This window comes from Somniosus microcephalus, chromosome 3 (genome assembly GCF_052327205.1).
Source record: "Somniosus microcephalus isolate GS21.2 chromosome 3, FLI_Smic_1.0, whole genome shotgun sequence".
Lineage (NCBI taxonomy): Eukaryota > Metazoa > Chordata > Chondrichthyes > Squaliformes > Somniosidae > Somniosus > Somniosus microcephalus.
In genome coordinates this window covers 229,459,891-229,474,711 of record NC_140989.1, presented here as the reverse complement: position 1 = coordinate 229,474,711, position 14,821 = coordinate 229,459,891, and the positions used below count along the sequence as shown (strand labels likewise).

The 14,821-nt window shown below is 46.1% G+C and overlaps 1 protein-coding gene across 1 annotated transcript in view; it reads right to left on the bottom strand.

Annotated features, from left to right (window-relative positions):
• Positions 1-14,821, bottom strand: part of LOC147121760 (ADAMTS-like protein 2) — a 252,217-nt gene that overhangs the window by 61,760 nt on the left and 175,636 nt on the right. The window contains exons 11-12 of the mRNA XM_085977997.1: positions 14,374-14,477; positions 6,715-6,841 (exon numbers count right to left, since the gene is read on the bottom strand). Of these exons, the coding sequence (XP_085834123.1) occupies positions 6,715-6,841; positions 14,374-14,477 (231 nt within the window). The remainder of the gene's footprint in view (positions 1-6,714; positions 6,842-14,373; positions 14,478-14,821) is intronic.

Here is a 14,821-nt window from a genome sequence, read left to right as displayed (position 1 = left end):
ACCCCACTGGCCACAGGCTTCCAGTCACAATCTGGAGGGAAACGCTTCACTAAGATTGATCTGGCCCAGGCGTACCTGAAAATGGAGGTAGAAGAAGCCTCGAAACAGTACCTCATGATCAACACTCATAAAGGTCTCTACCAATACAACCGGCTGGTGTTCGGGGTAGCATCAGCTCCGGCTATTTGGCAAAGGGCAATGGAACAAGTCCTGCAAGGGATTCCAGGGACCCAGTGTTATTTGGACGACATCCTGGTCACGGGCGAAAATGACAGTGATCACCTTGCCAACCTGGAGCAGGTGCTCACTAGATTGAAGGAATATGGGCTCCGAGCTAATCGCCACCAATGCGAGTTTTTCCAGAAGCAGATCTCGTATTGTGGCCACGTTATTGATAAAGAGGGGTTACATAAGTCCCCTGAAAAGATTGAGGCAATAGTCAAGGCTCCAGCACCGGAAAATGTGTCACAACTGAGGTCGTTCCTCGGGCTGGTGAACTACTACCATAAGTTCTTGCCGAATTTGTCTACCGTACTACACCCACTGAACACCCTACTGCAAACGGGGGTACCGTGGAAGTGGAGTGACGAATGTAAACGAGCTTTCCAGAAGAGCAAAGCATTGATCACATCAAAAGAGGTGTTGGCTCATTTCAACCCAGCACTACCAATTCGGTTGGCGTGTGATGCATCACCCTATGGCATTGGAGCGGTGCTGTCGCACAAATTCCCGGACGGCTCGGAGAGGCCAGTAGCCTTTGCGTCTCGGTCACTAACCTCAGCCGAGTGTAACTACGCCCAGATTGACAGGGAGGCCCTCAGCCTAGTGTGGGGAGTGAAAAAGTTCAATCACTATCTGCACGGGCAGAAGTTCACCTTGCTGACTGACTACCAACCACTTGCCTCCATCTTTAATCCAAAGAAGGGCGTTCCGGTGATGACTGCGCAACGGCTACAAAGATGGTCCCTTTTTCTAGGGGCGCACCAATATGAAATCGAGTATAAGGGCACGAAACAGCATAGAAACGCTGATGGGCTATCATGCCTGCCACTGCCTACTGCGGAGGAAGCACCAGCAGTGGATCCTGTCGAAATATTTCATTCGACTATAATTGAATGCTTGCCAGTAACTAACGCTGGTATAGAGAAGGAGACCCGAAATGACCCGACACTGTCTCGGGTATATGATTTGACGGTGAAGGGATGGCCAGCACATGGCGACTCACTGTTGCCAGCATTCTCATCCAGAAGAGAACAGCTGTCAGTATGCCAGGGGACCTTGATGTGTGGATCCCGAGTGGTAATTCCACCCAAGTTAAGGGAGAGAGTGCTCAATGAGCTTCACGAAGGTCATCTGGGAGGGGTGAAAATGAAAAGCCTTGCTGGGGCTTATCTGTGTTGGCCGGGGATTGATCAGCAAATCGAGGACCTGACAAAGAGCTGCTCAGGATGCCATAAGATCCAAAATGCACCACCACATGCCCCTCTACACCCATGGGAGTGGCCCTCATCTCCATGGCAACGGGTGCATATTGATTTTGCTGGTCCATTCATGGACTCAATGTTTTTAATAGCCGTGGATGCGCACTCAAAATGGTCTGAGGTGATCAAAATGTCCTCCACCACCACGGAGAAAACTATTGCAGTCCTACGGACCATTTTTGCCAGGAACGGCTTGCCAGAGCAGATTTGCTCTGATAACGGACCACAGTTTGTGTCCAAAGAGTTTCGAAGATTTATGAAAAGGAATGGGGTATAGCATTACTCATCCGCCCCGTATCATCCAGCCACAAATGGATTGGCTGAGAGGTTCGTACAAACCTTTAAAAAAGCAGTAAAGGCCATGTGCGATGACGACATTCCACTGCAGCATAAGGTGGACAATTTCCTGTTAGCCTACAGAAATGCGACACATGCAGTCACCAACCAGGCCCCGGCCATGATGTTCTTTAACCGAAGGTTGAGATCTCGTCTGGATTTGCTCAGACCAAATGTACGAAGAGATGTTGAGAGTAAGCAATTCCAGCACATCAATGAGAAGCCGACAAGGAGCTTCAATGTAGGGCAACCAGTCTTGGCCCGCGACTACCGAACAGAGAAATGGCAACCAGGAACGATATGCACACGGCAGGGGCCACTAATGTACACAGTGGATGTTGGGGAGAACATTGTGAGACGCCATGCTGACCAGATCCTAGAGTCACAGGAACGAGTCAACCCCATGTCTCGGCCATACGTACCTGGTGAGGAACCCAACATACAGGTCGCATCTACCTCAGAAACAATAGCATTGAAAGCTGATGAATCAACTGATGACAGGGTGTTAGAATCGCCTCCGCACCAAGAGCGAGACACTCGGGAAAGGCGTTATCCAGAAAGAATCAGGAAGCCTCCCCAAAGACTGAATTTATAAATAGACTATTTTCAGTTAATGTTGCATGTTAAAAGTGCTAATTGTAATTAGTTTGATATTTAATTGTTAAATGAGTGTTATGGTACTGTTAATCTAAACGGGGAGGAATTGTAATGTATGTACCTTTAAGGGGGAGAACTACTTTTTACAGCTCCTGTATCCTGTAGTACCAGCAGTGACCACACCTGTATATAAACCCTGAGTAGTGATCTGTACAGTCAGTTGCAGTTTGAACCCTCTCATTCAGTAAACACCTGTTGATCGTTCTCTGCAGTCTGTTGTCTGATTGTTGAAGGACACAACATTAAGATACATGGATATAACAGTAATAATCTCTGGAGAAAAGTCAAGGCTGTCGAGCAGAGTAGCGATTTGGGGAAGATCAAGCAGATTGTGTCAGGAAGGGACAGATTTTACTAACGGTAATTGGGCATTAGTGACTAAGGCCACATCAGGGAACAATAGTAAAAAGTTAAAATTAAAGGCATTATATCTGAATGAGTGAAGCATTCAAAACAAGATAGATGACTTAATGGCACAAATAGAGATAAATGGGTTTGATCTAGTAGCCATTACTGATATGATGGTAGATAAGCAATGGCTTTTAAAGAAATAATTCATAATTCTCAACGAATATACATTCCTTGAGGAATAAAAACTCCACTGGAAAAGTGCTACAGCCCTGGCTAACTATAGAAGTTAAGGATATTATTACATTAAAAGAAGAGGCTTACAATGATGCCAAAAGGGGCAGTAAACCTGAGGATTGGGAGGTTTTTAAAAACCAGCCAAGGATGACCAAGACATTGATAAAGAGAGAGAAAATAGAATGAGAGTAAACTAACAAGAAATATAAAAACAGTTTGGAAGAGCTTTTACAAGTGTGTAAAAATGAAGAGATGAGCAAAAGTAAACATGGGTTCCTTAGAGGCAGAGAGAGGAGAAATTACTGTGGGGAATAAGGAAATGGCAGAGGCGTTAAATATATATTTTGTGTCTGACTTCACAGTAGAAGACACAAAGAACATTATGGGGAACCAAGTGTCTAATGAGAGTGAGGAGCATAAAGTAATTCATATTAGTAAAGAAAAAGTCGATAAATCCCCTGGACCTAATGGCCTACATCCTAGGGTTCTAAAAGAAGTGGCTGCAGAGATAGTGGATGCGCTGGTTTTGATCTTCCAGAATTCCTAGATTCTAGAATGGTCCCACGGGTATTGGAAGGTATCAAATGTAACCCCGCTGTTCAAGAGAGGGAGAGTGAAAACAGGCCATATTGGCCAGTTAGCCTTACATCAGTAGTAGGGACAATGCTAGAATCTATTATTAAGGACGTGGTAACATTGCACTTGGAAAATCACAATATGATTAGGCAGTCAATACAGTTTTATGAAAGAGAAATCGTGTTTGACAAATCTGTTAGAGTTTTTTGAGGGTATAACAAGCAGGGTAGATAAGTGGGAACCAGTGGATATAGTATATTTGGATTTTCAGAAGCCATTCGATAAGGTGCCACACAAGAGGTTGTTACATAAGATTAGGGATCATGGGATTGGAGGTAATATATTAGCATGAATTGAGGATTGGTTAACAGACAGAAAACAGAGTGTAGGAATAAACAGGTCATTTTCGGAATTCAAGGTGTAACTAGTGGAGTGCTACAAGGATCAGTGCTGGGACCTCAGCTATTTACAATCTATATCAGTGACTTAGATGAAGGGACCGAGTGCATCAAAGTTTGCTGATGATACAAAGCTAGGTGGGAAAGTAAGCTGTGAGGAGGACGCAAAGAGGCTGCAAAGGGATATAGATAGGTTAAGTGATTGGGCAAGAAGGTGGCAGATGGAGTATAATGTGGGGAAGTGTGAAATTATCCACTTTGGTAGGAAGAATGGAAAAGCAGAGTACTTTTTAAAAGTTGCAAGACTAGTAAATGTTGGTATCCAGAGGAATTTGGGGGTCATTGTACATGAATCACAGAAAGTTAACATGCAGTTACAGCAAGCAATTAGGAAGGCAAATGGTATAAGAACATAAGAACATAAGAAATAGGAGCAAGAGTAGGCCAATCGGCCCCTCGAGCCTGCTCCACCATTCAATAAGATCATGGCTGATCTGATCCTAACCTCAAATCTTCTATCACTCTGCATCCACCCGAACCCATGTGATCTCCCGGGAGAGGCGAAAAACCAGATAAAGACCCAATGGCCAATTTGGGAGAAAAAAATCTGGGAAATTCCTCTCCGACCCATCTAGGCGATCGAAATTCTTCCAGGAGATCACTCTGTCCCTATATTTTCTACAGTACTTACCTTCTGTAAAGACGATCTCCACCCCAGCCAGGAACAGGAATAAAACCATCTCCTGAAATCTAACAGAATTAGAACACAGTAGGAGCAGAACAAGGCTACACGGCCCCTGGGCCCGCTCCACTACCCACAGGGCCATGACCATTCCGAACCCAGACTCATGTCCAATTTCCTGCCCGCTCCCCGTAACCCTTTATTCCCTTTACTTCTAGGAAACTATCTATTTCTGTTTTAAATTTATTTAATGATGTAGCTTCCACAGCTTTCTGGGGCAGCAAATTCCACAAACCTACCACCCTCTGAGTGAAGAAGTTTCTCCTCATCTCAGTTTTGAATGAGCAGCCCCTTATTTTAAGATTATGCCCCCTAGTTCTAGTTTCACCCATCATTGGGAACATCCTCACCGCATCCACCCGATCAAGCCCCTTCACAATCTTATATGTTTCAATAAGATCGCCTCTCATTCTTCTGAACTCCAATGAGTAGAGTCCCAATCTACTCAACCTCTCCTCATATGACCACCCCCTCATCCCCGGGATTAACCGAGTGAACCTTCTTTGTACTGACTCGAGAGCAAGTATGTCTTTTCTTAAGTATGGACACCAAAACTGTATGCAGTATTCCAGGTGCGGCCTCACCAATACCTTGTACAACTGCAGCAATACCTCCCTGTTTTTATATTCCAACCCCCTAGCGATAAAAGCCAACATTCCATTGGCCTTCTTAATCACTTGCTGCACCTGCATACTAACTTTTTGAGTTTCGTGCACCAGGACCCCCAGATCCCTTTGTACTACAGTACTTTCCAGTTTCTTGCCATTAAGATAATAACTTGCTCTATGATTTTTCCTGCCAAAGTGCATAACCTCACACTTTCCAGTATTGTATTCCATCTGCCAAATCTCTGCCCACTTACTTAGCCTGTCTATGTCCTTTTGCAGGTTTTTTATGTCCTCCTCACTCACTACTTTCCCTCCCATCTTTGTATCATCTGCAAACTTTGATATGTTACACTCGGTCCCCTCCTCCAAATCGTTAATATAGATTGTAAAGAGTTGGGGACCCAGCACTGACCCCTGCGGAACACCACTAGTTACTGGTTGCCAATCTGAGAACGAACCATTTATCCCAACTCTCTGCTTTCTGTTAGAGAGCCAATCCTCCACCCACGCCAGAATATTACCCCCAATCCCGTGATTTTTTATCTTGAGCAATAATCTTTTGTGTGGCACCTTGTCAAATGCCTTTTGGAAGTCTAAATACACTACGTCCACTGGTTCCCCTTTATCCACCCTGTATGTTTGCCTTTATTGTAAGGGGGTTGGAGTACAAGAGCAAGGAAGTCTTGCTGCATTTATATAGGGCTTTGGTGTACAGTTTTAGTTTCCTTACCTAGGGAAGGATATACTTGCCTAGAGGGGGTGCAACCAAGGTTCATTAGATTGATTCCTGGGATGCAAGGGTTGTCCTATGAGGAGAGATTGAGTAGAATGGGCCGATACTCTCTGGCGTTTAGAAGAATGAGAGGTGATCTCATTGAAATATACAAAATTCTTAGAGGGCTTGACAGGATAGATGCTGAGAGGAAGTTTCCCCTGGTTGGAGAGTCTAGAACCAGGGGTCACAGTCTCAGTGTAAGGGGTCGTCCATTTAGGACTGAGATGAGGACAAATGTCTTCACTCAGAGGGTGGTGAATCTTTGGAATTCTCTACCCCAGAGTGCTATGGAGGCTCAGTCATTGAGTATATTCAAGACTGAGATCAATAGATTTTTGAGCACTAAGGTAGTCAAGGAATTTGGGGATAGGGCAAGAAAGTGGAGTTCATGTAGACATTCAGCCATGATCTTATTGAATGGCGGAGCAGGCTCGATGGGCCGTCTGGCCTACTCCTGCTCCTATTACTTATGTTTTTATGTAAACGGGTGCAGGTTTCAAACCGACGGCCATAGCAGGGGGACTGTGCCTTTAACATCTACAACCAGCTCACTTACCTGGGAGGACATTCCCTTCCTGAACAAAATTCATGTGTCGGCTCGGGCCTGGTAACAGCATCGCAGTGAGACTCATCCACCTCCACTCCATCGTACCTGACACACATAGCATAAGAAGTGGTAATGCCTGTAGGGGGGAGAGGATTACAGTTCACTAGACATTGTTCCATCACCCTTGTACCAGTTATATTAAGAACCTTGCTTCTGATGTCAGCCGTGGCACAGCTGGTAGCACTTCTTGCCTCAGAGTCAGAAGGTTGTGGGTTCCAGTCCCGCTCCAGAGACTTGAGCACCAAATCCAGGCTGACACTCCAGTGCAGTGCTAAAGGAGTGCTGCACTGTCAGAGGTGCCGTCTTTCAGATGAGACGTTAAACCCAGGCCCCGTCTGCCCTCTCAGGTGGTCGTAAAAGATGCCATGGCACTATTTCGAAGAAGAGGTGTGGCGTTCTCCCTGGTGTCCTGGCCAACATTTATCCCTCAACCAACATCACTAAAAACAGATGATCTGGTTAGTGGAATTAATTAGTCTTGGCTCTGGTTACTAGGAGGTGCAGTAAATCTGGGCTCTGGTTAGTGGGAGACACAGTTAGATAAGCATTAATCACATTGCTGTTTGTGGGAGCTTGCTGTGCACAAAGTGGCTGCCACGTTTCCCTCTTGGGGCGCTACCAGTGAATTTCGGGCGCGGGGGTGCTAATTTTTTCAGGGTGCTACTTCGAAGTTAGCGCCCCAAAGGGGGCGCGACCCAATTTCCCCCCCCAATATCTATACTCACAAAGGAAGAATGATACTTGGCTACAGCATTAGAAGTTGCAGGTGCTTGAGGAATAGTACCTCAGCAGGAGGCAATGTGTTCAGGAGAGAAAGGTGGGGAGAAGAATATGTCAACAAAAATCTTTATTTGATAAACTATATGTTTTATTTACTAATGCAGTTGTGTGATGTGGCAGAGCTTTAGTGATAAGGTGAGCATTATCTTTAGGTTCAAAAGGCCAGTTACGGCTATAAAACTCACTGAAGTGGTGTTTTGAATCAACCAAAGATGAGACTGTTCAATTGGCAGGGAAGCTTCACGATAACAGATGAATAGACCACCGAGGGTCCAATAAGTTCTCAGCTCACAGTGTATGACTAGTGGGGGAATGGATTACAATGGTTCTCCTCACATAGATGATACCATTCCTAAAACCCCAGGTATGTTATAGATAGCTGACTCAGTCTTGTACTTAATGTACAATCAGAGTAATTTTATCCCTCAACCTGAATCAGTCACATGTACAACCATTAGTAGAACCATGCTCCTTCTCTACTGTATACAAACCCTCAATCATCAGGGCAATTATTGGGATTCTAATCTTTCCAGAAAATAGGAGTCAATTACTGCTGTAAGGAGGGATGATATCTTAGCAGGTTCCTCTAATGAGGCCATATGGGTAGAACTTAAAAACAAAAAGGGGGCATCACTTTGCTGCGAATGTACTATAGGCCCCCAAACAGTCAGGGGGAGATAGAGGAACACATATGTAGGCAAATCTCAGAGAAGTGTAGAAATAATAGGGTAATAATAGTAGGGGATTTCAACTTCCCCAATATTAACTGGGATAGTCAGAGTGTGAAAGGCTTAGAGGGTGCGGGATTCTTAAAGTGCATCCAGGAGAGCTTTTTGAGCTAGCATGTAGAAAGTCCTACAAGAGAGGGGGCGGTACTGGACCTAATTCTAGGGAATGTAGCCGGGCAAGTAGTAGAAGTGTCAGTAGGAGAGCATTTTGGTGACAGTGACCATAATTCGGTAAGATTTAAGGTAGTCATGGAAAAGGACAAAGATGGACCAGAAATAAAGGTTCTAAATTGGGGTAAGGCCGATTTTAATATGATAAGGCAGGGTCTGGCCAAAGTGGACTGGGATCAGCTACTTGTAGGAAAATCCACATCACAGCAGTGGGAGTCTTTCAGAAAGGAAATAGAGAGAGTACAACGCCAACATGTTCCCGTAAAGGTCAAGGGTGGGACCAACAAGCCCAGGGAACCCTGGATGTCAAGGGATATAAAAGAATGCATTAGGAAAAAAAGGGAGGCTTTTGGCAGATACAAAGGACTAAAAACAGTGGAATCCCTAGACGAGTATAGAAAGTGCAGGGGGGTAATTAAAAAAAAAATTAGGAGAGCGAAGTGGGGGCATGAAAAAACACTGGCAGGCAAAATAAAGGAAAATCCCAAGGTGTTTTATAAGTATATTAAGGGCAAGAGGATAACCAGGGAAAGAGTAGGGCCCATTAGGGACCAAAGTGGCAATCTGTGTGTAGAGCCAGAAGATGTGGGTGAGGTTTCAAATGAATATTTTGCATCTGTGTTCACTATGGAGAAGGACAATGTGGGCATAGAAATCAGGCAGGGGGATTGTGATATACTTGAACAAATTTAGTATTGAGAGGGAGGAGGTACTAGCGGTTTTAGCGGGCTTAAAAGTGGATAACTCCCCAGGCCCAGACAAGATGTATCCCAGGCTGCTCTGTGAGGCAAGGGAGGAGATTGCAGGGGCTCTGACACAAATTTTCAGATCCTCTCTGGCCACAGGGGAGGTGCCAGAGGACTGGAAGACAGCTAACATAGTACCATTATTCAAGAAGGGTAGTAGGGATAAACCAGGGAAATACAGGCCAGTGAGTCTAACATCAGTGGTAGGGAAATTATTGGAAAAAATTCTGAGGGACAGAATTAGTCTCCACTTGGAGAGGCAAAGATCAATCAAGGATAGTCAGCATGGCTTTGTCAGAGGGAAATCATGTCTAACCAATTTGATTGAATTTTTTGAGGGGGTAACTAGGTGCATGGATGAGGGTAATGCAGTTGATGTAGTCTACATAGACTTCAGTAAGGCTTTTGACAAAGTCCCGCATGGGAAACTGGCCAAGAAGGTAAGAGCCCATGGGATCCAGGGCAATTTGGCACATTGGATCCAAAATTGGCTTAGTGGCAGGAGGCAGAGGGTGATGGTCGAAGGTTATTTTTGTGACTGGAAGCCTGTGTCCAGTGGTGTACCGCAGGGATCGGTGCTGGGTCCTTTGCTGTTTGTAGTGTACATTAATGATTTAGATATGAATGTAGGAGGTATGATCAGTAAGTTCGCAGATGACACGAAAATTGGTGGAGTGGTAAATAGCGAGGAGGGAAGCCTCAGGCTACAGGACGATATAGACGGGTTGGTCAGATGGGCAGAACAGTGGCAAATGGAATTTAACCCTGAAAAGTGTGAGGTGATGCATTTTGGGAGGACTAACAAGGCAAGGGAATACACAATGAATGGTAGGACCCTAGGAAGGACAGAGGATTAGAGGGACCTTGGTGTGCATGTACATAGATCCCTGAAGGCAGCAGGACAGGTAGATAAGGTGGTTAAAAAGGCATATGGGATACTTGCCTTCATTAGCCGAGGCATAGAATATAAGAGCAGGGAGGTTATGATGGAGCTGTACAAAATGCTAGTTAGGCCACAGCTGGAATATTGTGTGCAGTTCTGGTCGCCACACTATAGGAAGGATGTGATTTCATTGGAGAGGGTGCAGAGGAGATTCACCAGGATGTTACCTGGACTGCAGCGCTTCAGCTATGAAGAGTGACTGGACAGGCTGGGGTTGTTTTCCTTAGAGCAGAGAAGGCTGAGGGGGGACCTGATTGAGCTGTACAAAATTATGAGGGGCATAGATAGGGTAGATAGAAAGGAACTTTTTCCCTTAGCAGAGGGGTCAATAACCAGGGAGCATAGTTTCAAGGTAAGGGGCAGCAGGTTTAGAGGGGATTTGAGGAAAAACATTTTCACCCAGAGGGTGGTTGGAATCTGGAACTCACTGCCTGAAAGGGTGGTAGAGGCAGGAACCCTCACAACATTCAAAAAGCATTTAGATGAGCACTTGAAACGCCATAGCATACAAGGCTACGGACCAAGTGCTGGAAAATGAGATTAGAATAGACAGGGCTTGATGGCCGGCGTGGACACGATGGGCCGAAGGGCCTCTTTCTGTGCTGTATAACTCTATGACTCTATGATTCTATTACAACAGTGACTACACGTCAAAAGTACTTTGCTGGCTGTAAAGTGCTTTGGACATCCTGAGATCATGAAAGACGCTATATAATGCACGTCTTGCTTTCTATGTCAGTTGGTACAAGCAATCTGCCCAAAGTACTGGAGCCGGTAAAGATTCCCTCAGGATCGCTGTCTAATGGTGACGTCCCTTTCCACGTGTGCAGATAAATCCCACCAAACGCCCATTCACACGGCAAGTATACAGGGTACATCTGTTCTGACAGTCGAGCTGATTGAGCAGTAGATTGTGCCAGTTTCTGGACATTCCTGCATCAAATGGTGATGAATAATCTCACTAACACCTCGTCTATGACAGTAAATGGGAACTGAATCAAAGCGGGGGAAAGGGCCTGGCTGATTTGGTTCCCATCGGCCATTGCAGACACAGTTAAGCGAGGACTGCCACAATTAATCCTTTTTCCGTTTCGTGTCCAAGTTTCGTCTGTTCTGAATTGCGTGTAGTTGCGGCCTGGCTGTATAATAAAAACTGGCGGGCTACACGTTTCAATCTGCTGTGCTGAAACAACATGGCTGCCACCAGTCTGTCTGCTGTTCGAGCAGCCACTATAACTGCCCATGGTCCCCCTCCCTCTGGTGCGGATTAAATACGAACTAAAAGAAAAAAAGCTGTTAAGGATTTTGGCCTGCACCAGATCGCAGTGTACATGAGCAAGCAATTACATTACATAGAATTAGCAGCACAGAAACAGGCCATTCGGCGCAATGGGTCTGTGCCGGTGTTTATGCTCCACTTGAGTCTCCGCTCACCTTAGTTCATCCAACCCTATCAGCATAACCTTCTATTCATTTCTCCCTCGTGTGCTTATCCAGCTTCCCCTTAAAGGCATCTATGCTATTCACCTCAACCACTCCATGTGGTAGCGAGTTCCACATTCTCACCACCAATGTACGCACATGCAGGATATTGACGGAGTTGTGTTCCCACTCTCATCCCCTCCCTGCCTTTTCCACACGTTATTTGAACTTCACAATCAGTCTTTGGCTGACACTTCAGTGCAGTACTGAGGGACTGCTGAACTGTTGCAGGTGACGTCTAACCTCTCAGGTGGATGTAAAAGATCCCATGACAGTATTCGAAGACCAGGGGAGTTATCCCCGGTGTCCTGGCCAACATTTGTCCATCAAATCAACATCACTAAAACAGACTGGGCCAACAGTTGCGATCGGAGGCTTCCCGCGGGCGGACACCTCCGACCTGAAAAATGTCTACGAATTTACCTGGTGGCCCGGAAGGAATGGCGGTTTGCACTCCTGGGCCTCTCTGGGTCAGCCCAGGCAGAGGCCCACGTATCCCAGGGGCGCAAGCGGTTCGTAGGCGCCCCTGGGATCACGTGATCCAGCCCAACCAATGGAAGAAGGGAATCCCCATTCAGCCTTTTGACAGTTCTGTACGTACGGAACTAACATAAGTATGAATGGGAATCACTTAAAAAATACATCAGCACATGAAATTTAAAAAAATTTAAATTACATATTTAAAATTAATTAAAATGCCATTTAATTAAATATTTTAAACAAAAATTAAAATTTTTTGGGGAAAAAATTTAATGTTTTTACGGGGCTAATTAATAAACTTACCTTTTTGAAGAGTATTTTTAATTTATCGAATTTCATTTTTCTACTTTTTAAAACTCTTAAGCTGGTAAAAGCTGGCCTTATGCCTGCTTTGACCAGGCGTAGGAATTTGACAGACATTCAGCGGGTGGAAGTTGTGCAGAAGGTGCAACTCTCCGCCCGCAGAGGCATTTTCTTGGGCAGGCGGATGATCTGTCAAGAGAATTCTTGACCAGATTGCAAGTGCCGCTTTTCAGCACCGTGCGCTTCGCATGCCCGATACCGACACTTGTGCAGCCCCTTTAGCCGCATAAGCACCTTGTACGCACCCATAGGGGTCGCAAAATCCGGCCCCTATCTGATCATTATCTCATTGCTGTTTGTGGGAGCTTGCTGTGCACAAATTGGCTGCCATGTTTCCTACATTACAACAGTGACTACACTTCAGAAGTACTTCATTAGCGGGCATGGCTCGGGGGGTCAGCGGGCATGGCTCGGGGGGTCAGCGGGCATGGCTCAGGGGGTCAGCGGGCATGGCTCAGGGGGTCAGCAGGCATGGCTCGGGGGGTCAGCGGGCAGCCTCAGCCACAAAAGTGGTGTACTCTTTAGATTCTCAGGCTCTGCCAATCGCCCAGCAGGTAAAGGCAGCACTGAGACACTCGTACCAGGAAATCTCAAGTTCAATTCTGCGGATTCGGATGGTGCAGCGTTTGAGGAGCTACACGTGTTATAAGAACATAAGAAATAGGAGCAGGAGTAGGCCCTTCGAGCCTGCTCTGCCATTCAATAAGATCATGGCTGATCTTCTGCCTCAACTCCATTCACCAGCCCTATCGCCATATCCCTTGATGCCCTTACTAGCCAGAAATCTATCGACTTCTGTCTTGAATATACCCAATGACTGAGCCTCCACAGCCCTCTGAGGTAGAGAATTCCAAAGATTCACCGCCCTCTGTGTGAAGACATTTCTTCTCATCTCAGTCCTGAATGGCCTGCCCTTTATCCTGAGGCTGTGGCCCCTGGTTCTATACTCCCCAGCCAAGGGAAACGTTCTCCCAGCATTCACCCTATCAAGCCCTGTAATAATTTTGTATGCTTCAATGAGATCCTCTCATTCTTCTGAATTCAAGAGAACACAGGCCTAGTTTACTCAATCTCTTCTCCTACGACAGTCCCGCCATCCCAGGAATCAATCTTGTGAATCTTTGTTGCACTCCCTCTATGACAATTATATCCTTCCTTAGGTAAGGAGACCAAAATTGTACACAGTACTGCAGGTGTGGTCTCACCAAGGCCCTATATAATTGGAGTAAGACTTCTTTACTCCTCAGAGTCCTGGGGCTTCAGAAGAGAACCATCAGCTGGCGTTCCTGCTCCTGACGGCTACCCTGGGACCCTCGCTGGTGGCTGCATGCGTGTGGACATTAGATGAACACAACAGGATCAGATTCAGCTGTGAAATCCTCCTTGGTAGAAGAGCATGTCAACATTCACAATCTGGCGTCACACCTGAAGAATGGGCGTCGGAACAGAAGGGTTTGTCAGAACCGCAGCCCAGCCAGAGTTATCAGCGGCTTTGGAATAGAAAGGGAGGCAACGTGAGCTCAAACATGAATGCTCCCAGGTGTTCCGAGTGGATCCCAGTCAGCAGCATGCAGAACTTGCAATATTCCAGGATTTAGGCAACCAGATGAAAAGCAATTCCCCCCAAAAAATCGACCGTCTCTCCGAACAGAACATTCTGAGGAAAACAAAACATTCTGGTCTGGTATCACTGCGATGGGTCACACACCGTCCATGACCAACACATGGATAACGGCCAACATCTCATGGGCTTGGTGACATCCCTCATGGAGATGGGAATCTTTCTAACGCCACGTGTCAATCACCTCCTCTGATACCCACCCCCCCATCCCACCCCACCCCACCCGCCAAATGGGTGAAAGATTAACGGCCCTGTACTTGTATAAGTGAAGGGCTGTAGGGTTTCCAAAGGCACCTGTGGTACATGTGGAACTGCAGGGTGCGTACGCTGATACCTTCCATCTGTACATGTCGGCCAGACTGATGTCGTGATCAATCTCCCCATCTTCAAACTCATTGCTGCAACGAGAAAGGAAACAACAAGAGGTAAGGTTTAAAGAAAGCAATAGAAAAAAAATCCAGGGAAAGCTAGGGTGAGTGCAATTGGTTAGATGAGAATTGCCAGTCTTAGGGAACATTTAGCAGCAGAAGTGGGCCATTGAGCCCCTCGAGCCTGCTCCGCCATTCAATGGCTGATCTGCCCCGGGTCAGGCACTGCCCCTGGTCAGGCACTGTTCCAGGTCAGGCACCGTCCCAGGTCAGGCACCGTCCCAGGTCAGGCACTGCCCCAGGTCAGGCACTGCCCTTTTTGCGGTTCAGAGCATTGCAACAACCCCTTTGTTCTGGCTGCAGCTTCATAACAA